This window comes from Enoplosus armatus, chromosome 9, assembly GCF_043641665.1.
Source record: "Enoplosus armatus isolate fEnoArm2 chromosome 9, fEnoArm2.hap1, whole genome shotgun sequence".
NCBI classification, from domain to species: domain Eukaryota; kingdom Metazoa; phylum Chordata; class Actinopteri; order Centrarchiformes; family Enoplosidae; genus Enoplosus; species Enoplosus armatus.
The window spans coordinates 10163011-10186907 of record NC_092188.1 but is presented as its reverse complement, the minus strand read 5'-3'; the positions used below and the strand labels follow the sequence as shown (position 1 = coordinate 10186907).

Genomic DNA, 23897 nt, shown 5'->3' with positions numbered 1-23897 from the left:
CTGCAGCTGGCGCTAAGTAGGAAACAGAGCTGGCATGTAGACAGCAAAGTACAGAGTGAAGGTGTTTTGCAAGGCAGGGTTTCAGCTGTTAGCTATGTCAGTCTGTGATGGTCGGCCATAATATGCACCTGGGAAGAGATAAACGGAGATGGGTTTCATGACAAGAGAGTGGAAGAGTGAGATGAGGGGGAAACGTTTGACTGATGATGACAAAAATAGCAAAACCTTGAAGATGTTCTTCAGAGTCAAGAGGTTGGAGGAAGTGATGGGGAAATTAAATTGATTTTATGTATTTCAAACTATATTAGTATGCCCCCTGCAGAGTTAGACATGGATGAAGGGCAGCACAGAAAGAAAGGACAGTGATATTGGTCAATATAAGGATCCACAAGTGGCATGCTTAACTGTACCCTGTAATCCCAGTAAGATTCAGGGATCATGGGTACAGCTTGTTGGCCTATTCCGATCATTCCAGCATAGCTGTTGATTAAATGTGGAATCCTACACTGTGGGGGGAATTCACCGACTCAGACTGACTGAGAGGGTGAGAAAGAGACAGAGACATGGAAAGAGAAGGGGGGGGGTGTATTTGAGCAGAAAGTGAGTGACAGCTGAGGAGATGGGAGGCAGTAGAGCGATGGGTTAATGTGGTCAGGCTGACTGACAGATTGGAAACAGTGGAATATTAACACTGCTGTGTAGGGGGGGGGGGGGGGGGGCTAGGGAGAGAGGGAGAGGTTTGACATGCCTTGTAGCTGGTTCACGCGTATTTGCCAGCATTACAGAGGGGAGTCAAAGAGAGAGAGAGAGAGAGCTGGCACAAGAGTAGGAAAAGGGAGGGAGAAAGTTCAGTGTGTGTGTCTCCTGGGGAGAAGCACACAGTCAATATCCAGGTCTCCAGTAAACATCTAAGAGCCTCCTCTATAAAGCTGCTGAGCTACTGCATGGAACCACGGAGCAAAGGCAAAAAATCTCAGCTTCAATTCCAAGTTGAATTATCGCTCCAGCCGAGGACAAACAGTTGAGCTCCAGCAGAGAACAGTAGCTTGGCAGGAGTTTAAGTCTTTAGATGCTGAAAAGAGTCGAGACAAAGTGAACAGAGATCAACCAACCGAACAGAAAATGACAGTAAGTATTGCACTTTATTCCCGTGAAGACAAATCCAGCACCAAAATGTTACATGCATACTTATGAGTAAAGTGATATTCATGAAATCATCATATTGTGCTGCAAAAAACAAAAACAGTGGCAACAAAAACATGCATATTGCAATTATATGCAATTATTTCCTGTATGTGCAAATGATTGGGAGGTTTTATATGTCATATTCCAAATATGTTTTTGCAACTATATGACGAGATGACATGCAGGCATGGTACAAATGCATTGCTGGCTTTTTATTGCAAAAATACTCTGAGGCTGAAAAGGGTTGATAGGCAATGTCATTGAGAGGATTTTCAGCTTGTAATGTTGAGCACTTGCACAGAACTTCAAATTTGTTAATGAAGTTAGCTCATGCAGCGCCCTTATTAAAATCTCAGATCACTTGTCGTTTTATGCCAAGCGCCATTTACTAATAGGGGGTTGATTAATAATCGCCTCAGTTTACAAGGACAAATATCAGGATGCAACAAATGTTTTACATGCATCTGTGATGATTAATGCATCAGAGCCACTAAATCACAGAGTCAAACTGTGACTTGGAAAAAACTCAAGCGATTCTCAGAACGTAATGAATTATATTCCTTCCACTTTGGCACTAGTAGAATGAGGAGCAGCCGAAGAATGTAATGATGTGATAACCCAAACATGTGTTAACAACTCTGTGAACGGAACCCAACTGAGATTTGAATTCAGGAATTTAACACTGTGCTTTGACTTCAAAACTGTGAAAAGGCATAGACGAATAAACAGACAATATATCTTTCTATTTTCCCATGTTATAGTTATATGCATAAAAGTCTATACATTACTGTTTACCATAGGGTTTCATGTAGAAACATGATGTTTTCATTTTACTTTACTTGCATTTAGAAATTGTCTCAAATGCATCATTTTATCAGCCTGTGAGTTCTATCAATGTCTGAAAAGTTGACGTTCTGGAGACACAAACTGGAGCCTATTGGTGCACCTGTAGAGAAGCATCAATCTATACACCATTGATCTTGAAGCAGCCCATCATGAGATGAGCTGTCTTGGCAACATCTGTGCCAAGCAGCACTCTCGGACTGGCTGAAACCTGCAGTCTTATTTTTGGCTACACATCAGATGCATTTGCTTGCCAAGCAGAAATTCATAACTGAGACCCATCCATTTTTTAAGATGCGGTCATGGCATACCTCAAAAATAAATCTTGTCAAGTGTCATATGGCACCGTTTCATCTCTTATCAACATCAGAGATTTATTGGAAAATTTCACTGATTATAATCAGGCTCATTATCTTAATCCAAATCACAAAAATCGACTGATATTAGCACAATAACCACCAGAAATGTTACATTTGTTTGTAATGACATAACCGGTGTAATCTAATTAAAATTAATTTGTTGCCCACTAAGCTCAGTTACGCAACACGTGGAAGGTCAAAAGTAAAAATATGTTATCCTACCATCTTTTGTGTTAAGCTGTGTGAGGTAACTGTTCTCAGCCTTCCTAATTGGCTGGGGTATGTGGTGGGGGATCTACTTCAAAAGAAGTCATTATGGATTTGACTTCATGAAAACAGTGAAACTGAATGACAGCGCCAAATGTTCTGATCGCTCTGATACAACGTCACGTTGACGTCTTATCAGGGTGGAGTTTATTCCGCCTATAGGACAAGTGATTACATAACACAAAGTGTTTCACTAATTTGAATGAATGAACTTTCAGAAAAACCTCCTTGTATTGTGAGAATAGTATTAGTAACATATTGGTATTGCAACTAATGGGATATATGAGATTTAAAGTTGCAACCTCCTTTTTGAAGTAGCAGGTTCGGGTATCACGTCATAATGTTCGCCCTCAGATTCAGACTTCATTCTGTGAAGTTACCTGTCACTAACATCAACACATGCCGGTCAAGCTGTGGATCTCCTTTCTCTTGACGACACTGAACCAATCATCTGCAGGCATCATGCAGTGACACTGAATATGGATTTGTGTGTATGTTCCCAGGCTGCAGCAGCTCAGGAACTTGACGAGCGATGTTTCCTGTCGGCGCAGTCCATGCCCAGTCTGAAGGTATCCGAACACTTCCAGGTGGTAAAGCTCCTGGGAGAGGGATCCTACGGAAAGGTCATGTTAGCCGTACACAGAAAGAGAGGTTAGTGCAAGACTCGAGGTTAAAGGTCATGACAGCCTGAGACTGCTACATCTACGTTGTATGAAATTCACATTTTAATGTCCTAATGCTAATATATATATAATTAAGAGTTTTGATTATGCTTTTAAACTCCTACTGTGTAATCTGAAATGGGTGAAATGGTTTATCTCCACCGCAGCACATTTATCTCAGGCTTGGGTTTCTTTCTAATGAAGAAACTACACATGTCAGGTGGAGTCAGCGCTGCAGCAACGCGAGGACAGATCTGTCTTTTGATAGTGTTCACTTAACCTTTTGAGCTTCTGCCACTGTAATGAAGTGCTTTGGTACATTCTCTGAGATAGAGTTGCCGCAACTGGGGTGTAGCCGTGTAACAGAGTCGTCCCAAAGGGGAAGTTATATTTGTTCACAGTGTCAATGATGGACAACACTCACATTCCATCAATGATGACAGCTTATTGACAACATCTGACTGAAGCTGATTAGATGTTGTAATATTCAACACATGTTGTCTCGCTTCACTCCCTTCAGGAACCCCTATGGCTCTGAAGTTCTTCCCTCGTCAGTCTACCTCACTCACCTCTTTCCTGCGAGAATACAATCTCTCCCTTTCTTACTGCACCCATCCTTCTCTGACACGGGCCCTTGGCATCTTCTTTTCCACGCCGTCCTACTATGTCTTTGCCCAGCAAGCTGGTCTATACGGTGACCTCTACAGTGTGATAGTGTCAGAGGTCAGTTTGGCTGCTTTGCGGGATGAATTGTACTGTTAATACCCTGCATGGTATGTCCAGCCTAACATACTTACTAACTATAGTAACCAGTTTACTTTACTAATCTCAGCAGAACAAAAACTTGCACGAATGTTAAGTTGTCTCCTACAAATTACATATATATCCTACTAATTTGGAACAGAAAACACACGTAATGCAGTATCTTGCAAGCCACGAAATGTTGATACCAAGTGTATCTGCAAAATGTTTACTGACAATGTATTTAATTTGTTTTCCCTACAATATCCACAATATAATATCCTCTCGTAGCAACACAAATGTGATGAAGCTTTATTACGGTTATAGTCAGGCACTCGCAGCGCTTGGTTAAAGTTAGGGAAAGATTGTGTTCTTGGTTTTGTTGAAAAAGCCAAGAGGAGAGGGAACCTGTTTAGTTGATCAGCATTTAATCGAAACCACAATCTTTCCCTAACTGTAACCATAGCACTTCCTTCACTGGAAAAAATGTTGCCTGTGAACATAATCCAGGCAGCAAAACAAATTAGAAGCATATAAATGTAATTTCAAGAAGACAATCTGAATCAAATGCAACTGCTGCAACAGTTGAAAAGGCTCGTATTTAATGTCAGCAGTGTGGCTTTCTCACAGGGATTTCATGGAATATATAACTGCTGACCACGTACTTTTGAGACATGCTTGATAAAGGCCTCCAGCTCGCCCTCTTCTGTGTCTGTGTCACTGCCAGTAACATAATAGAGTACAGATAAGAATCAGGGCATCCTGCTCTCACTGAATGAAGTGGGAGTACATGAAATAAAGCAGGGGTTGCCAAGAGCGTCACCAACCATTTTGGTGACGCAGATTTTGTTTGTCTTTGATGTTGTGTTCTAACCAGACTAATTTTCACCTTTCATCTAACACAAAATGTAGTAAGTTATGGAGGGTATGTTTTCTGATATTGTCTCTCTGTTTCAGGCCGGGGTGGATGAAGAGTGTGTCCAGAGGGTGATGGCCCAGCTGAGTGGTGCCGTCACACATCTCCACTCCCTGGGCTTCGTCCACCGTGACATCAAACCTGAGAACATCTTCCTATGTGACAGTTCCTGTCGCTGGGTCAAACTGGGAGACTTCGGCCTCTCCCGGGCCATCGGCTCCACTGTCCGAGCTGTCTGGTACGAGTCGCCCTTCTGTACTCCTGAGGTGGAACCTGTCAAGGAGGCTGAGAAGGAATGGCAGAGGAGGGAGTGTGAAGGGACTGAAGAGGAGATGGAGGACATTTGGGTGACAGTGGAGCCCTGTATTGACAGCTGGGCCCTCGGTGTACTCGTCTACTGCCTCTTAACTGGCTGCTTCCCCTGGGAGGAGAGCACCCATGACGACCGTGGCTACCGTAGATACAAGGAGTGGTTTGAGCGTGAGGCTGAAAAGGAGGACAAGATCAGGGATGGTGAGTGGAGGGATGAGGAGGAAATAGACAGTTACACAATCATGAAGGAAAACCAAAGGAACAACCCTCCGCCTTCCCAGTTTGAGGGCCTCAGCCCACTAGTGATGACTCTTTTCAAGGAGCTGCTCCACCCGGAGCCCAAACACAGAGGGAGCCCAGAGGAGATCCTGAGCTACCTGGGAGGGCCATGGCTGATGGAGACGGAGAGAGAGGAGAAGAGGAAGGCAGAGGAGGCAGAGAGGGAGGCCAGAAAAATAAGAGAAGGAGGAGGGGTAGCAGAAGAGCTGGTGAGAGAAGGAAGAGGGGAGAGATAAGCTTTGTCTTTATAAAACTGTTTCAATGAATGAACATGTTTGACATTATTCTGCAATGTATTTTTCTGTATGATTATAGATTTAAATCTAATACAAATGTATACACTCTAAGGTGCTGTATTTTTCATATATTTTTTTATAAATATCATTACTAAAGTTACCACTGTCATTGTTGTATATATTCCAGTGTGAGTGTGTATATATGTGTATGTATGTGTGTCTTAATGAAAAGAGTGTATAAATAATACAAGAAAAGTTTGATGTTTGAAACTACAAGCTGTATCATAGTGCCTTTAAAAATCTGTATTGGATTTATTGTTGGAATTGTTGTCTAAACAAAATAAACTCCTTGTTTACCTTAACTTCTCATGAGATACAGTTCATGAGTTACACATGCAGTGTTATATCAAGTCAAGTCAGTTTTATTTAAAGTAAATTGTTGAACTTCTAAAAATACCAAAACACTGTACTGTAAGGAACAACCCCCTCTGCCACCCCCTCCACTGCTTCCAGCCCCCACCCAACCTGACCTCAGTGTCCCTGATCTTTCTTGACTAAAATATCAGTGTTTCTGAAGCAGGGAGCGGATCAGGAGACATTTCAATCGTTCAAAGCTTAAGAAAAATAAAAATCCTAAACGCATGAAGGGTTTATAAATTGTTAGTAATGAGGTAGCTTAAAAATACATGTAATAATAAACTTAATAACATACAAAAAACAGAGTAAATAAATTATTGAGTTATGCTTTAATAATTTTAATTTGATAATTTATTTGCTTGAAAGGACATATAAATCAGACACATTTGGTTGGTGTACGGTATGTTCTCCTCCAACATTACCTGCTTTGTGTTTTTATTCAACACTTCCAGACGATGCAGCCCAGAAACATTTATCAATGACTCAAACTATTTTAATTGAGTAAAACTGTGACATGAAAAGCAAATGACTCTTTACTGATTATGTATCAGCATATATAACTTTAATGTGAGCTTTAAATCAGGCATCCAACTTAAAAAATACATAATTACTTCTTAGTTATGTGTAAATAATGATACAAAAATAATCATTTCAACTAATGAAACCTTTTTAAGAGTAAAGTATGCCTATGGAAAGAAGTGACATCTCTGACGTAGTGAAGCAACAGGTGCACAAGAAGCACATCTAAAATTGGACTGAACAATACAACCTGATATTGATACCAGCGTGATCTTCTTCCAAGTTTGTGTGATGCAAACCTCAGGCATACTACCTGCAGCAGGAGAGGCATGATATTTATTCACACTGCCAATTATTTTGAAGCTAAAATGTCCTTTAATATATTATGCTGTACTTGGATACATGATTGATTGACGAGTTGACAGTGAAACAAACCTCACGTGAAATCTACACACATGTTGACCTCCATACTGTTCGTGGGGGTAGTTGTCCTACATCTGTCACAGAGGACAGTAACTGGTTGAAAAATCACCTGCATTCCTGTTAGACTGCCCCCAGAAGAATGCTTTGGTATCGCTTATAGCCACTTTGTACACGTTTGCTACCACTGAATCATGCTATGATGTTACCAATGGTCTACCACAAGAGATACAAAGAACTTAGCATCAAAAAATCAATAAAATACACCTTCAGAATTAACTTTAACTCACAATAGATAGAGTTGGGTTTACTTCCACTGCAATAAGTAAATGGAAAAATGCATCACAGAAAATGTAATGCACACTTTTAACTTTCACATTGCAGTTTGCACAATATCTCAGTTTCAATTTGGAGTGGATCCCTGTTGGTAGCAAGCTGCTAATGTGCAGTGCGGGTGTGTGTGTATGTCAGTAGGGCCTGTGCTAACCCCTGCTAAGGGCCACTCCAGATGGATTTATAAATAGACCCCAGACCCATCTATTTACACACCATGCACATCATCACCTCCCTCTGACTATCTGCACACTACAGCCCTCCAAATGCAAAAGTCAGGCTGCCTTGGCGCCCGCAGGCCTGTAACAGCACAATCTGATCGAACACTGTGACCCATCTTTCCTGTTAAGTCCCTCGTCGCTGCTCTCTTTTTTATCTCTTGCAGATTTCTTTTCCCTTTCGTTTCTCCTCTCATGCCACTTGTCTTGGCCTTGTCTTTTACCTTTCATCTTTGCTTCTGTTGTCACAACTACTTTGTGCAACGTTTGGTGGGTGGCTCCCTTTCAATCACTCCCTCCCTGGACCTTTCTCTTCTCAGGTCACCCGTAACATGAACCAAGAGCTGCTTCTTTTGCTGCGTCCCATAGTACAGTATGTTTACATTAAAACACTTCTCCTTTAGTAATGGCTGTTTGGGATGCATTATTTTCTGGGAAACAGAGGAACAAGGCTCATGTGACACTCTGGTTGGGTGTTAATGAAGGACCACAGCCTGACAAATAGAAACACATGGTGCGGACTACAGAAACAATAGAGTGCCAACACAAAGGTGCTGATCGAGGTGCAAATCTTTTCGAGGTCCATCAGGACAGATAGCAGGGATGATGAAAATGGGGGAAACAAGGACAGCTATTCATGTGTCAGAGAGGTGCAGCTCATTTTACTTCTTAAATCATGTTTGTACTTCCATGTCATGACAGACCTTTAAACGTTTGTGAAGATGAAAAACACACTTCCAAATCTAGAAACCCAAGAACATCGGATTAAGATTTGTAATATCAGCAAGATTCAGATTTCATGCTACCAGTATTGAATGAAGCTCACTTTTGCACAAAAATGTAAACTTTGTGAAGGTCTGCATGGTGTCACATTCTCTGTCCATAAAGCATTTTCGAAATTTATATTTTATATCTTACATACATTGCCTTGTTTCTGTCCTTTAATACAAATGTTTATCTTTTAACGCAGATGCCCACAGGCCGGATGGATGACGGATACGGAGACAACCAGCTGGAAAATGATCTTAGATGTAACAGATATTTAGATAGATCTCTGATAAAAGATGTCACATGTCGTGAGAATGATTGCTGCAAAAACAGACACCGATATAAGAGCCAGATTGATGGCCAGAGTGGAGCAGATAAAGAGTTCATATGGCCAAATATCTGAAATGTATCCCCACAGTGAGGCAAAACACTTTGGTCATCATGGCCTAATTTTCCACCTGCACCCCCAACTTTCTCTGTCACCTGGCTGCTTGTTAAGGGTCAACTACTGTAATTGCTTGAACAGGATTGAGAGTGATGATATTGATTCACTAGAGAGCCTCAAATTATCACCGCAGAGATCGAGAAGCACTGAGGAGCAACACTGGATCGAGTTTATAGTATGTCCTGAGTGAGCATTTACTGAGAATTGCAATGTGCTAATGGTGGAGTTCATTTGCTGCCCTGAGTGTGTGTGTGTGTGTGTGTGTGCTTTTACTGCTATCTTTGCGAGGACCGGCAAGGGAGGGTCCCCCGCAAGTATAGAAAGACAAAATATGTGTGTGTTCTTGCATAGGAAACACAGCAGTACATGAAAATGTATCAGTTGGTTGAAATGCAGAGACAGTAAGAGAGAAGAAGAGTGAGGGAGGAGTGTGTTGGGGTGAAAAGGAGGTCGGTGAGAGAGTATGTATTACAGAGCTGGCATGCCTCATGCAATGCCGTCCAACTAATAAACAAGTCGACAGATTATCATGTGTTTACTATCAGGCATGTTTGCCTTAACCATTCTGCGTTACTTTCTGCCTCCTCCGCCACCTGCCTCCTCTACTCCTCTCTTACGTTTCCTCTCTTTCTACATCTCTGCCCCCCTCAGTTCTATTTTCCCCTCACGCTGGAGCAGCGTGAGCAGAGTGTCAGGCTGATGTGTTCAAAGGATTGAGCGTCCCTCTTGGCTCCACTCCTCCTCTCTTTTGCTTACACTGCCTCCATCTGTCAAGCTGTCATCGGCCTCGCCCAGTCGACCTTGTTAGGGCCACCCCACAGGCACCCACCCTGGAGTCCCTGTAGCCCCGATATGTCAAGGGGATGATGAGTGTCTCCCTCTTAAACTGACTAGGCTTACCATAGAGTGAGAGCCAGTGAGAGTTTTGTTGTCTGTGACTTCAGAGGTATGTGTAGCAATATTTATATGAGTCAAGTCCATGAAAGCCAATGCGGAGTCAAGTTTCCCTCCCAATGCAGCTGTAATGGTCCCAATGAAAAGAATCTTTTTAGCACAAAGAGCCCCTGAGACAAAACGTCAGGAACTATAGCTCTGATGGTCACTTTTATCTTTACACAGATAACCACTTGGGATATTTGAAGGATAGCTTATGTAAACTGATAATTAAGGAATTGTGGGTAACAGATGACACATTTCAATTATACATATATGCAAGCATAAACTGTCTACAAAATGTGTTAAAATCCTATATATTATATATTCACAAGGTTCATCATTTTGTTAAATTGTGCAGTTGTCATTTTGCAAGTAATTGCTAGCAGACTGAGCTGATGACAGAATACCTTGGCTTCTTATCATGGATGACAAACTTTCTTGAGCTCCACATGTTGATGCCGTTTTCTTCTAATTAGGCCAGATGAGCATTTGTAGACAAATGTACACTTGTAAAGTTAGAACTTAGTTTTGTGCTTATTTTACAAATATCTTAATGAAAGCATCATAATGTGCAATATTCCAAAACCACTCACAGGAATAAATAAAGAATAAAGGAATGTCTCTTTTCAGTGGAGTTTGTTAAGGGCGACATGGCTCCTCAAAGACATTTCATCTTCTTTAAATGGTGTTTTAACTAAGTCCCTTGGAGATATGCAATCTCAAAATGAGAGCAAACCAAGCAAGATTTATTCCTGTGGCAATACATTTAACCCTTTCACGCATAGTGGTCACTACAGTGGACAGCTATTCAAAAGCTGTTTTCTTGTATATGCATGGGTTTTAATGGTGTAGTTGCACATCAACCACCACAGTGGACGCTAGTGCGTCATCCCATACACTGCCACCCACTGGCCAGCCATTGTAAGCGCAACACAAATGTCTCAAAACCAAGATGGCCAACGGAAGGCCAGAAACGCTGAGCAGCTCAGGAATACCTTGCCAATCCTTCTATAGTAGGAGACCCTAAATAAATTTATAATTTATAATAAATAGTAAATAAAATTTGGTAACATCAAGTAACAACTAAGGAGTAATACAATTGTTAAAATTTCCATTTTATTCATTGGTGTGTTAAATACATATTTCTTCAGTTGAAAACTCAAACGCATGCTGTCCATGCATGTGAAGAACTTTGTGTGAAATGAACATTTGAAAAAAATTAAGTTAAACATTTTTTTTCATGCCTAAAGAGAAATAAAAACACTTCGTCAAAATCCTGACTGAGGCTGTCATAATTCATGCATGAAAGGGTTAAACTAGTTTAAACTAGAATTTACTTCATCAATTAATATATTTGTACTACTTAATTGTTTACTTCATAAAATGTCAGAAAATAGTAAAACATGCCTATCACAATGTCCTCAGGCCCAATGTGACCTCTTCAAATGTCTCTTTTTGTCCAACCAACAGTTCAGAACCCAAAGATATTCAGTTTACAATGATATAAAACTGATCAGATTATTAACATTTTTAGGAATTTTCTATTGATCGACTAATTGATTAATCAACGCATGGTTTCAGCACTAAATTAAACAAACAAACTGCGGTTGCCGTGGAGAGTTAAAATCATGCATGTTCAGGATGTGCAACACGTGACTCGGGGAGGCGAAACACATGTTTAAAACATGAGACTGTCACTGATTGTTACCACAGAGATGACTTTGGTGATGAGTCACTTCTGTTTAACTCATATTAGTCTACGAGAAAACCAAAGACAGGCCCTGATAGTATTAACTGTTAGTTATTAAGTGTAGTATTAACTTCTGTAACTTTTTTTGAATGACCCCTGATTGTGTGTAGAGGCCAAAGACCATACTCTATGTGCACTGCGCCGCCTGCTGGTTATCTTCAGTAATGCAAAAGTCAAATTTGAGGCCCTCTGTGGTTGGATGCCTCTGTTCATTTCTGTCTTTCAGTTTAATTATTTCATTTTCTCCTTCAGTATGACAACTAATCCAAACGGAGTCCAGGAGAAACGTGACTTGCTGAGGCTCAGAAAAATCTACATGCTCTTACAACAAGATTAGAAATTATACATAGAGAGAGAGACTGCATCTGTGATCGTATTATCTTAAATAGATACAGTTAATGTTATCTTTACATATGTGTTTACAAAGTCTTTGAGTATTATTTGAAGAAAAGGGTATTTAAAATGTTCTCTGCCACTTGTGTGACTTTACAAATTGAATGCAGCCCATTTAATGAACAACAGCAGCTGCCCTACTTTTTGTGGGTGATGACAGTCTGAATGTTTTGCTTTGTGTGGTGATAAGACACTGAGACATGGGAACTGTATATTGGTCTCATAAAGTTTCTGCTCAAGATGACCAATAAAAAGGTGTGTGTGAAGTGAGCCAATGGGAAAAACCCTTCACATGAAGTACATCAGATTGTAGCCGCATGCTAAATTTCTTACCAGATTGTGGCAGAAACCAAAGTGAGAAGCAAGAAAATTCTGATGGTTAGGAGGAGGAGGAGGAGGAGGAGGAGAAGGAGGAGGGAGAAGGAGAGGGAAGGAGGAGAAAGAAGAGAAGACAAAAGATTCATAAAACTAAAGCAGTTCTGGACGACAGCAAAAGTTGTGAGTACGAGTTAATTATGCTTCTTTTTCACCTGATTTATATCTCACATCCAAAGATATTAATGGGAGGATATTCCCTGTTGATTAGATGTAAACATGAAATGTAAAGAGTGAATGCTTGGCTGATTAACTGATTCACTTCAAAATTGATATTTTATAGTTGTGATGTGTGGTTGCATACAGAGTTCAGTAAGTACAAGCAGTGGAAAAGATGTCACTCTCACAAACAGATCAACAGAGGCATGCAATGAGCAAAACCAGGACAAGTTTTCACTCAGTAATTGCAAATGTATGACTCTGCAGTTCTCGGATTCTCGGAGCAGAATAAGACACAACTTGTGACAAAACTGTCATGCTCAGAGGAGCTGGTGATGATCGTGCAGTTGGAAAGCAGTGATATGCTCTATGAAAAGAAAGCTGGAAAAGAATGCGACTGTACCAGAGGAGGGGTGGAGGGGTGCTCAAATAGGGCACAAAAAAAACACATTCTTTTGAGAGAACTCACGTCTTGGACTCCAAAGTTACACTGACACATCACGAGAGGAATGATGCGGGGCGGGAGAGAAGAGAGGGAAGGAGAAAGAGTAAGAAAAGGAGTTAGGGGATGAGGAAAAACACATTTTCAAAGGTAGAAAGTGTCGTTTAAAACTGTTTTTATATAGTTGCTCCACTGCTGCTTTATCTGGATGTTTACAAGTAGTCCAAAGTAAACAAGAATATACTGTAGTTCCACAGCAAAATGACATCAGCCACTCTTCTATAACGATGACAACTTGTCTGTTATCCAAAACATAGCACTACTGTGTTTTTAGCTGGAGCAAAGCTTTAGGGAAAACATTACCGTGACCTGGAGCATTTATATGCAAGCAGATTAAAGGAAACATAAACAGCACAAAAATGTTGAGCGAGGATATTGAACAGTTCCCACTCTGTGAAATCACCCTGACTCTTTTCCTCTTCGGTTTCCTCCAGCTCGTAAAGTTTACCTCTTACAAGTTGAAGGAATGGGCAGCCTTCCAGTGGTCCTGCTCCTCTGCAGTTTCCACGGTAACGCTGCCAAACAGAACACACAAATCATCTTGTTTAATTATGGTTGAGTCGCTGTGTGTTTGTTTTTATGCTGCGAAACACTCCCCTCATGTGGTTTCTGTTCCACAGCGTTCACAGCTGTAGCCCAAACCCAGCAGGCTGGTAATGCTCTTCTCCTCACAAGTCACACTTTAGATCAGCACGAGTTATGTTGCATGACATCTGTCAGTCTGAGTCACTGCAGTGGGTCACTGGTAAGATGTTTTCCCAATCTTATCGTGTTTTCTCTCCTCATTTCTAGAGAGCACTGAGGCACCTGGAGGCACCTTGCCAGCCAGTGAGTGACAGCAGATTGAAGATGACCTCTGAACTGCCTCTCAGGAGGCCCCATGAACTGTGTGTGATTGATACAATTTCAGCATGTTGTGTATCTTCTGCCTCTGCAGACTGTAGGGAGGAGATGTATCCTTGCACCAGGATGTACTCGGTTCACCGGCCCATCAGGAGATGTATTGGCGGTCTTTGTCTCTACAGGTGATCGTCTAATTTAGCTATTTGCCTGCAGGATGACTTTTAGAAGTTAGCAGTGAAGGTCTTAGTGCATAGCCTCATCCATGACTGTTGCTTGAACACACATATTGCAGAAATCAGAAGTGGAATAAGTACCCAGACCCTCTACTAAAGTAAAAGTAGTGACAGCACAAAATCCTGCCTTCATAATTTCATTTAAAGTACCTGAAAACTTGGTTTCACATCTCAAGTATTTCTCTGTGGCATTAAAGTAAATGAGCAACAATGGAAGTTAAAGTTCAGAAAAAAACACCTCAGTTTTTATTTCTTAAGAATTTAACACTAATCTGCTTCATCAGGACTGTGTGAGTCTGATTTGATCAAATGTTGCCTGTCACCGTCAGTATGCAACCCTCAACTGTCATCACAGTTTGATTCAAACGTTTGCTGAACTCTGATTGGTGCACAAAAGTATGTGACAACACATTTTACCAACTGAGCCCTCGCCCACTTAGAAACCGCGAGAGGAGCAGAGACAAAAGCAGAAATACAGAAATCTCTCATGTGAAACAACCAAAACTTCAGACTCTACTGCTCATAACAAGAAGCTGATTGAATAAATAATTCCAGGGGCCTTTAAGTCAAAGCATATTAGCATACGTAAAAGTACTCATTATGCAGCAGAATAGCCCCTGTCAGTGTTTTGATATTGCAAGTGTTATTATTGGATTCATATTACTGATGCATCAATTTGTAAGCAGCGTTTTAATGTTGTAGCTGGTCTAGGTGGAGCTAATTTTCACTACTTTATTTACTGTTCATCAAAAGCTGATAATGGTTTGTGTGTAAAAGTAACAACTACAGACATCAGATAAATGTGGTGGAGCAAAAGTATAAAGTCGCAGAAAGACGGAATTTTTAATTCTATCCTGTTTCTGATGCAGCCTGCCTCGTGTCTATGTGATCAACAAGGAGATCTGTATGAGGACAGTGTGCCAACAGGATGAGTATCTGAAAGGTGAGACACTCTGTAAGTGAAGAAAAGCATGATATTGGGTACGTAATCATGCCTTTACAGAAATATCTGTGTCTTTTGCACATTACAGCTGAACTGTGCAGAGAGTTGTCCGGGTGGCCCAGGCGTGTTGAGAGGTCATCTAATAGGAAACGCTGTCTCAATCGCCGTAGCAACCCCAAAACCTGGGCAAACAAGGTCTGATGGGCCCAGGATGGTGATGTGACCACCGGTGAGGATGGAGCCCCCTTAGAGGCGCAAACCAGGGGCGTTGTCATAAAAACAGCTCATAACACCATAAATCCACCACTCAACACCTGGGGGTCTCTTTCACAAATACACACAAGTGTGCTGAGTCATATCTATGTTTATGTATTAGTCTTTTGTGTGTGAATACTGAAGGTGTGCTCATTTCATGTGTGTTGCTGGACACAGATCATGTCTTTCATGGTTTACGAGCCATTTAAGGTACTGTAGTAATGGGCCTATAGCAGCACTGAGTCATTTCATTGTACAAAGAAAGACCCACTCTGTTGTGGATTGTAAGGTACTCATTGACAATCCAGTATTATGTGCACTATTGTATCCAATATATATATATATAACTATGTTTGTTCATGAGTTATTTGTTTATTGATTTGTTCTTTTTCACTCTGTTTATTCAGGAGAACAAAAACAACAAATGAAAGTTATGGTCACTGAGTGATATCTTTATGTTTTTCTTTGCATATTCATTTCCATATACATATACAGTTTGAATAACAAGTAACATTTGGGAAAGATGCATATAATTTTAACAGTAAACAAACACTGACAAACATTGTTAGGGCTTTACACTCACACAATCTCTGTGTGTTCCAATCAACATCCATCATCACACCACTTGTCACTGTCATCTGTCACAACACGTGATATCAGTGCAACAAAATCCATCTCTCGGTATATAACAATATCACAACAAAACACTGCTTCAAACACAGACTAGCTTGGTCCCACGCTGCATTTGTCTGCATCAGAATACCATTAATAACATTACATCTTAACATGGAATTGAAGTTCACAGTTAAAACTCATTTGTACAGTACGACATGCTGCGACTTGATCACCTTCTCATAAAGAATTAAGGAGATGAAGCTCTCCCCAGACGGGACAGTGCGGAAACACAGACCTATTCATTGAGCAGAGAGAGAGGTCATGACCTAAATGACTCACCAGTCACAGCTTTAACAGCTGTCCTGAGTAAAGATGACATAACATGGACTAAATCATCTGTTTCCCCTTGAGGCAAAGATAAAAGCACTTGTTGCTTCTCTTTCTTTTGCTAACACCCTATCACATCCAACTTCCCTTTCTCTTTGTACTGATTTATAGTTAAAACTATGCACACAGTGCCCAGGACCCAACCCCACTGAAATATGTGTTCAACAGCTGCAGCTCAATTTCACATAGCTCTCAAAATAATGCTGTAGAGCCACAAGAGCCCACTAGAGAGTGCTAGAGAGCACTGCTATTCTGTAAATCAGCTACAGCTTAACAGGTTTCTTTCAAGTAAAATCCTTTTGTGGTAAACTTCACTATAACTTAAGTCTAAGATTTGAACAATCCCTGCGTTAAATGCAGACTTTATGCATTACTAACTACATAGACAGACTAGACTGCCAGTCAGTGCATATAGTCAGTCCCACTGCTGGGGACTTGGAGAAAAGTAAGCTACAGTACATACAACACCAATGACAATAATTACAAACTACTGACAATATATACATTTAAAATAAATATTCTCTGTACATAAAATTCATTCATTATTATATTTAATAGATTTCATCATCAGATGGTTCTGATGTCTCCCTTGATTATATTTCTATTATGTATACTCTACTGTAGAAATGAGCAAATAAAACAGAGGAAAGGAGGAGAAAAAGGGCAATGGCAGAATTCAAACAGGAGAATGGAAACTAGAGAGAGAGGATATATAGAAGAAGAGAGAGAAGAGGATCCCCAAGCAGGATGGGGATGGAGAGTGTGACGAGTTGGCGGAAATGGCCTACAGTTCTACATCTTTCCAATTAAGACTGGACTGTGAGGTCTGGGTGTATCTCTGGCTAAGAACAAAAGGCATGAGGAACTGAGCTGAAATAAAACAAACTAGAACAGGGAGCTACCCTGCTTGGCAGGGAGAGATACGGGACCCCATAACGGGAAAAACAAAGTTGCAAAAAGTGCTGCATAAATTTACAGAGAGATAAGAGGGAGAAAAACAAAGTGGATCTCTCCTCACTTCGGGGATACAGAGTCAAAGTCTCCCCACAGGTCTGAGCTGGCTGTGGCGGTTGGGTTGAATGGAGCCGCTGAGTTGGAGTTACTGGCGTCCAGGTCTAGCAAACAACCTGGTGGTTAAAAAAATAAAACAAAACAGAAACATAATGGACCTCTGAAAAATGTTGATTATTGATTATTTGTAATCTTTGTAGTCGAATAATTCAGTAATTTTAGGCAGAATTTCAAGAAATGTATTGTAAACTCTGCTAATAAACGGCAAGAAAATCTCTATAAGTCATTTCACCTACTATGATGTGTGAAAATTGTATTTTGCAAAACAGTCTGTTCACCCAAATGACAAATGAACATACAGTATTGTCCCACCTACCCTAGTGGTACCTAACCATGCAGATACTTTCAATATCACATGCTGCGGTTTTGAGATATCGAACTCTGAAACTTCTGCCTCCAATCAAACACAATGGAAGTGAACGGAAATTCATTTGCGCTGCGAAAAGTTACATTTGAAACTGAGAAGTACGTGGAAAAATAAGACACTTTTTAGTTTTGTGAGATAAATTGATGTGATTTGCAGTGTAAAAGCACTACAGGAGGGCCAGACAGGACAAAATCACTTTTTAAAGGAAAATCTCATTATTTTACAACTGGAGTCTATCTGTCATAGTTTGGCTAGTGTTCCTATAAGTCAGCGTAACATTGCACTCATCACTTTCATTGTAAAGACTGTGGAAACAGCTTTACAACAGACCCCAATGCGGCCAAGGAAATATAAGCTTTCAACAACGAAATAACTGCTTTATATTGACCATTCACATGAACTTTCTGAGGTGCCATAGCCAGCTCACAGTCTACATCCCACTGTAAATGAAACAGCTGCACTGATCTAGAACAACCTGCAGGTTGCAATACAATGGATTGTTGGATTAATAATGTTTAACATTTACCTTCGTTTGGACTTCTAAACTATATTTTAGTTGAGATTGGGCTGACCTGTTTCCAGTAGAGCACTACCTCTACAGTAACAGCGGTGAGTACAATGCTATACTTACCCATAGATACAGTATATTGGCCAAAGGAACAACAATTTGTCTCCTAATTTTGTTTTTTAAGATGACAAAATAATGACAAAACCTTTTTTTCTACTTTTTGTAATCTTGACATTAATATATTATTATTGTGGGATCTTGTTATAACAACCTATCAAACTGATCATGGAATAATTATTTTGTGATTATAGGATAACAGAGCTTCTTATGTCAAGGTCATGATAAACATGAAAGCAAAACACAAGACAGGCTATAATTACAGTAGGTGCATGACCTCTCCAGCTTTCCGTACTGTGGGGTCACAATTACCTACCAGTGTCACTTCCTCCTGCAGACGGTTGTGTGTTATGATTGGTAGATCTGGACGAAGGGGGTGGGGCTAACTTGCCCCCAGGAGGAGGTGGAAGAAGCCCAAAGCCACCTGAACTCTGTGGACGAGACCTGTCCTTCTTTTTTGATTGCTGGAAAAGGTAAAATTGGCAGAAACCAAAACTGGGTGAGTGTGTGTGTGTTTATGCAAGTTCACAGATTGCTTGTCAAGACTGCAGAGAAAACGTATCAAAGCAGATAGTTAGCCTGGGTGTTAGACTCAAAGTTAAATCATAATTGTGAATTAATTGTCAAATGTCACTTAGCATGCTTTCATTTGTGAAAAAGCAAAAGCAAAATTCTTCACAGACAATCAGAGCTATATTCAACCCACTTGAGTTCTACAAACACTCTACAGCATTACATTCCTTTCAAAAGACTCTGAAAGTAATTCTGCTCTTCCATTTATGTTCCAACCTTATAACCATCAAATCTAATGAAAATAAGGTTACCCCAATATTGAGAGTAATGGTCTGTCCTTCTTTGAAGCCCAGGTCCAGTTTAGGAGTGGTGTCTGGAGCCTGCGCCTGCTTGGTAAATTCATCTTCCTGTTTCACCCACCTGGAGCAGACGAGGGAGGGAGACGGAGATGCAAAAGGGTTAAAGATAGTTTATTCAACTGGAATGAACAAATTCCCTACTGACGTAGTTATGATTCAAGACACATTGTGAAGCAGCTGCATACTTGAAGTGGTCCTGAAGTGCAACATTGAAGTCAAAGGCATCGCCTCGGTCTCCAAACCCAATGCCTATGAACGCACTGCGGCCTATGAGAGAAATGAACACAACAAACAAGGGTTAGAGTTTAGTAAGGGATTTGTGAGGTAGTACACACACACAAAAAAACATACTAAACCTGACAGTTTCTCACAATAATCTGTAGACTACAATAAGAAGATTTAGTGTAAAAAAAAATAAATAGTGTATCTCTGCTGTGGATCGTCCTGTTCAAAAGTGTTATTCCCTAAATTCTGAGCACATTTACAAAATATTTATGGCTTAGCAACAAACAGTATACCCACCGTTGTCATCCTGGATGCGGAGAACAAAGTAACGGCTTGAGTCACTAACTGTTTCCACTGTGATGCCAGGGTACTCGTCCACTGGTGCTTGGGCAAACAGCTCCCCTGTAGGTTAGAACAAAAGAAATATGTTCATTATGTATTTGGCAAAACGGTCCAGTGGCAATTTGGATCGTGAAGAGTCACATTTACTAAGCCAAACCTCAGCTAAGGAACCTTTAGATTTAAAATAGGACAGAAATTAAATGTTTTTATGTGTAAGAAAAAATATGGAAGATGGATCCACCTTCTAGTATTAAGATCATATAAAATACAGGACTCTGTAAGATATAATTTGAGGACAACAAGCAGGCCAATACATTAAACGCACTGATAGAGACAAGAAGAGATTATCAGCCTGTTTGTTTCAAAACAAACTGCTTGCTTGCTTGGACGTGGGCCGGGTCACCTTGGAATAGATGAGTAACAGAGAGGGGGATGGCGAACAGGACACTACACAGTGAAATGATTTACAACAGCGACAGTGCCAGTAAACAATGTCTGCTTCTCTCTCACCAGAGATTTTGTCTTCCAATTTCACGTAGGCCACTTTGCCCCGAGCCGTCACGCGCATGCGTCCCGTCCAGTCAGGAGCATCCAGCTTCCAATCGGCAGCCCTGGGACACAAACAAACAGGCAGTCAGGGAGTGATGTAGGTGAAGTGGCGACAGCAGTTAATTGTGACTGATGTTGCAACAGAGTGTTTTGTGTGCATGAGTCGGTTAGTGTGTGTTATTGTTATGACTCGTCCAACACTCAGACACACTGCAGCTCTATGCTGGCTATTTTCTATGAGAACAGAACATGTCTAAAGCATCAGACGGGCATTTCACTGAGACCTAAGGCTGAAATATTACATCATAACTCTTACTCACTATACATATGGTCACTGGTTAACCAATCATGTGTCTCATGGGACTAAGGCCTGTGCTACTGTTTGGTCGGAGTAATGTCCACTCAGATGCAGCTGTGATGCACCAGCCAATGAAAAATGGGGTAAACAATTCAATGTCAACCTGGTTAACAACACAACAGCTCTCCTGCATGGTCACTGGTGTTAAAGCCCCTGTCATCAAACAGCATCCACCCTGCTGAAGTGTCCTTGAGCAAGATACTGACTTCTTTACAGCTCTAGGCATGCTGTTCTGCAATACTACCTACTACTTAAAAGATTAGACAAGCAAAATGAGAATCTCTGGAGCAAAATAAAGCATCACTACCGAGCTAGATGTCCTATGAAATCAGTTTGACTTATAAGCAGTGTAAGCATTATTTCTGCCATATAAACACACGGTCACTGGCAGGTATTTAGCCAATCCCATCCAGTGCCTGTTAAGTGGGCTAACGCAGTGCAGGTAAATACGCCACCGTTAGTTGCGTACTTCCATAATGACCTTGTAAACACACAGCAAAAACAGCTAGCACAGGAACTACGGCCGCTGTGACTTGAGGCTGCGTGATTAGGGGATGAGCTCGGTAGGTAGGTCGCCGAGGCAACGGCTCCTAACCGCTGCAGCTCGTGGATGCTCTGTCAGAAAACTCGCCGTCAGGCCGCTCTCCCCCCTCACCTGATAGCCCGGTTGGATGCTCTCGGTGGGATTCGGTAAACGTTGACTTCAGGTTTGACACAGAGCACCGACTCGTACTCGGACTGACCCTCGGTCGCCATCTTGATTTTTACTCGGTCGGTGCACGCCGGTGGTGGTGGTGGTGGTGGTGACGGTGAGTGGTGTGTCCGTGCAGCGTTAACGGCTACGTGACCGTAATAGACGGTGTATTTGCGCACAAACTGGCAACCCTGCTTCACTGCTACCGTTTCAGTGATGCCCTTAAAGGGGCATTACGCTAATTTTACACACAAGGGTCAGTTTACTTTTAAGCCTGTTTCAAGTAAAATACTCAAGTGACATCACTTCAGTAGTTTTGGCTTGAGCTCGGAGACTACAAATTTCCAGAAAACCTGCATTACAAACTGGGGTGTGAGGAAAATGTGAGCATTTAGCTACCAGACAGGTAGGGTAACAAAAAGGGTTGCAGTTTGACTAACCCTTTTGACGTCAATGTCTCTCCCCCAACTTTATGAAAGTGCAATCATTTATCACCTTTGATTATACCTCTTTAATTTGTCCCCTTTAATGTCAGTTCTTAGAAATGCTCTTACTACCAGTAGTTAGCTCAATAGTCCTTGAATATTTTTTGAAAAGGTAATGTAAGCTAGGCTAACTACTTGAGAGCTAACATCACTGCAAGTCCATAACATTAGTTAACATCAACAACACAAGACAATATCTCATTGTATATTATTTTATTTCACACGACCATATTGCTACAGAAACAGCAAGCAGCAGCTACGTAACGTTACAAGCCTTGCCATAACTTGAAAGCTTTTTTTCTCAGTTTTTCTAATTCTCAGTTTAGCAGTTGTAGTGATGGACCAACACCAACATGTCCATTTCTCTATAGACTTAATGACAGACTTAGGGGTAACACCAGAGGAAGTCACAGGTATGTTTCACAGTCCAAGAAGCTTGAAGGCATCTCTTAAATCTTCTGTGTCACAGGGCTGAGAAAGAAAGGAAGACAACATGTCATTATTAGAATTTTAAACAAATCATTATTGGTTTGACCTAAAACATGCCTTGTGGTAAAACCTCTACCTGGAGGATGCGGTCGAGTTTTCTGGCAAGGCGAACAGAGTTTCTGTGCAGCTCATCCCAGGCCTTAAATTTGCTCTGCTTACGAGCTACAAAGGTCTGCCAGCAATAGAAGAAGTCTGAAGAGAGAGGACATTCAGAGAGCAATCATGATAAGAAAAACAATGGCCTTTTAGGTGGAATTTGGCTTTCTTAAGCCTGCTCTCTCTTTATATCTCTACCACATGTACATCAGTTTATGCCTCCACCTTTGTAACTCATGACTGTGATCTGCACGCCGGCTTTTTTCAGCATTCTTAGGCCCTCTCTTTCACGGCTGTCCTCCATGTCACAGAAGTAAAGGCGAGAGACGAAGATCCTGAGGCGAAGGTTGGGCGTCTGGCTGAGGAACTGACACAGTCTGATGGAGCAGTTGGCACAGGGAGACCAGGAGCAGAACCAGGTGATGGAGTAACTGAGCCTCCTCTCTCCAGTACCTCCACACCCCCACAAACCAGGGCACAAGGCTCCCAGGTAGCGCAGGAACAGCAGCTATGGAGGAATAGGGGAACAGAGAAAACAAGAGGGATAAATTCATCCTATACTTTCAATTGTTATTTTTTTCCTCTCCCCCGAACAGGCCCTTCCCCCATCTTGACCCACATTACTTACCTCTACATGGCAGCCATTGCGATTGCGGAGGTGTCCAAAGTCAAAGGATAAGGAGTCTGGCCCCACTCTTCTCTTCACTACAAAGCAGAGGTATGTCTCACACCGGCCCCTTGCCCAGCGCATGTTCTTGTAATGGTAGATGAACTTTTTTCGGGGCAAAAGCACGCTGAGACAAAGAGAGAAGAGGTGCCCTTTTTATTAGCTAACGTGGTGCAGGTAGAACAGAGAACCCACTACAGTGGGCACAGTGCAGCTTACCTAAAGAATATTTAACATGTCTTTTAATGACTAGATCCATCCAGTAAAGCAACATCTTTGGTGACAGATAATCTCAGTAGTATTCAGCAAAGACAGTCACTTTATACCGGGAAAGTCCGTGACAAAGTCTGTTAAGGAACTAATTAAAACTGTTTTCACTTATTATTATACAGATGACTCATGAATGAATTCAAGTTTTAATCCAATAAATTAGCACATTAAAGTCATGTAAAATCTGTGGTTAACCAAATGTGAGTGATGGACACTCAGAAGACAACTAACATTCACTCACTCTCAGTTTCACAACTTTTAGCGAAACTGGTACAGTTGTTCATCACTCATTAACACTAAAATCTCAATTGGTTGTGCTCAAAGGTGGTACAGAATTCTTACAAACAGAATATCTTTTTTTCCCCATTTAATAGTATGCATGTGTAATCTGTACAAATATGTGTCAAACAGAGAGACATATACAACATATAAATAGAATGTATCCATTTTGCTCACCTGTCTAGCTTTGTAATCAT

At 41.1% G+C, this 23897-nt stretch overlaps 4 protein-coding genes across 4 annotated transcripts; 2 read left to right on the top strand and 2 right to left on the bottom strand.

The window, feature by feature from the left end:
* Nucleotides 1-1040: 1040 nt before the first annotated feature.
* Nucleotides 1041-5800, top strand: sbk3 (SH3 domain binding kinase family, member 3). The gene is made up of 4 exons (XM_070912617.1): nucleotides 1041-1128; nucleotides 3158-3305; nucleotides 3837-4039; nucleotides 5015-5800. The coding sequence occupies exons 1-4, from the start codon at nucleotides 1123-1125 to the stop codon at nucleotides 5798-5800; spliced, it is 1143 nt and encodes a 380-aa protein (XP_070768718.1). The 5' UTR covers nucleotides 1041-1122.
* Nucleotides 5801-13486: 7686 nt separating this feature from the next.
* On the bottom strand, nucleotides 13487-21476 carry LOC139289946 (adaptin ear-binding coat-associated protein 1-like). The gene is made up of 8 exons (XM_070911618.1): nucleotides 21376-21476; nucleotides 20324-20424; nucleotides 19769-19873; nucleotides 19432-19513; nucleotides 19199-19307; nucleotides 18691-18838; nucleotides 17330-17438; nucleotides 13487-13550 (listed from the first exon to the last, which is right to left on the bottom strand). The coding sequence occupies exons 1-8, from the start codon at nucleotides 21474-21476 to the stop codon at nucleotides 13487-13489; spliced, it is 819 nt and encodes a 272-aa protein (XP_070767719.1).
* On the top strand, nucleotides 13885-15659 carry mfap5 (microfibril associated protein 5). The gene is made up of 3 exons (XM_070911718.1): nucleotides 13885-14060; nucleotides 14981-15054; nucleotides 15143-15659. The coding sequence occupies exons 1-3, from the start codon at nucleotides 13885-13887 to the stop codon at nucleotides 15253-15255; spliced, it is 363 nt and encodes a 120-aa protein (XP_070767819.1). The 3' UTR covers nucleotides 15256-15659.
* A 652-nt stretch (nucleotides 21477-22128) lies between the features above and the next one.
* aicda (activation-induced cytidine deaminase) lies at nucleotides 22129-23897 on the bottom strand. Its single transcript, XM_070911735.1, has 5 exons — nucleotides 23878-23897; nucleotides 23113-23278; nucleotides 22710-22992; nucleotides 22465-22580; nucleotides 22129-22370 (listed from the first exon to the last, which is right to left on the bottom strand). Exons 1-5 carry the CDS (start codon nucleotides 23895-23897, stop codon nucleotides 22320-22322), a joined length of 636 nt encoding a protein of 211 aa, XP_070767836.1. The 3' UTR covers nucleotides 22129-22319.

Bases quoted from the DNA above. Each gene is read 5' to 3' on its own strand.
- sbk3 (XM_070912617.1), top strand. The intron at 3,306-3,836 runs GTTAGTGCAAGA...CACTCCCTTCAG, and splicing joins AGCCGTACACAGAAAGAGAG to GAACCCCTATGGCTCTGAAG. The intron at 4,040-5,014 runs GTCAGTTTGGCT...TCTCTGTTTCAG, and splicing joins ACAGTGTGATAGTGTCAGAG to GCCGGGGTGGATGAAGAGTG.
- LOC139289946 (XM_070911618.1), bottom strand. From the start codon at position 21,476: ATGGCGACCGAGGGTCAGTCCGAGTACGAGTCGGTGCTCTGTGTCAAA. The intron at 19,514-19,768 runs GTGGGTATACTG...TTTCTCTCATAG, and splicing joins CCGCATCCAGGATGACAACG to GCCGCAGTGCGTTCATAGGC. The intron at 19,308-19,431 runs GTATGCAGCTGC...CGTCTGCTCCAG, and splicing joins GCACTTCAGGACCACTTCAA to GTGGGTGAAACAGGAAGATG.
- aicda (XM_070911735.1), bottom strand. From the start codon at position 23,897: ATGATTACAAAGCTAGACAG. The intron at 22,993-23,112 runs GTAAGTAATGTG...ATTCCTCCATAG, and splicing joins GCAATGGCTGCCATGTAGAG to CTGCTGTTCCTGCGCTACCT. The intron at 22,371-22,464 runs GTAGAGGTTTTA...TTTCTTTCTCAG, and splicing joins AACTCGACCGCATCCTCCAG to CCCTGTGACACAGAAGATTT.
- mfap5 (XM_070911718.1), top strand. From the start codon at position 13,885: ATGACCTCTGAACTGCCTCTCAGGAGGCCCCATGAACTGTGTGTGATT. The intron at 14,061-14,980 runs GTGATCGTCTAA...TTTCTGATGCAG, and splicing joins GGCGGTCTTTGTCTCTACAG to CCTGCCTCGTGTCTATGTGA. The intron at 15,055-15,142 runs GTGAGACACTCT...TGCACATTACAG, and splicing joins ACAGGATGAGTATCTGAAAG to CTGAACTGTGCAGAGAGTTG.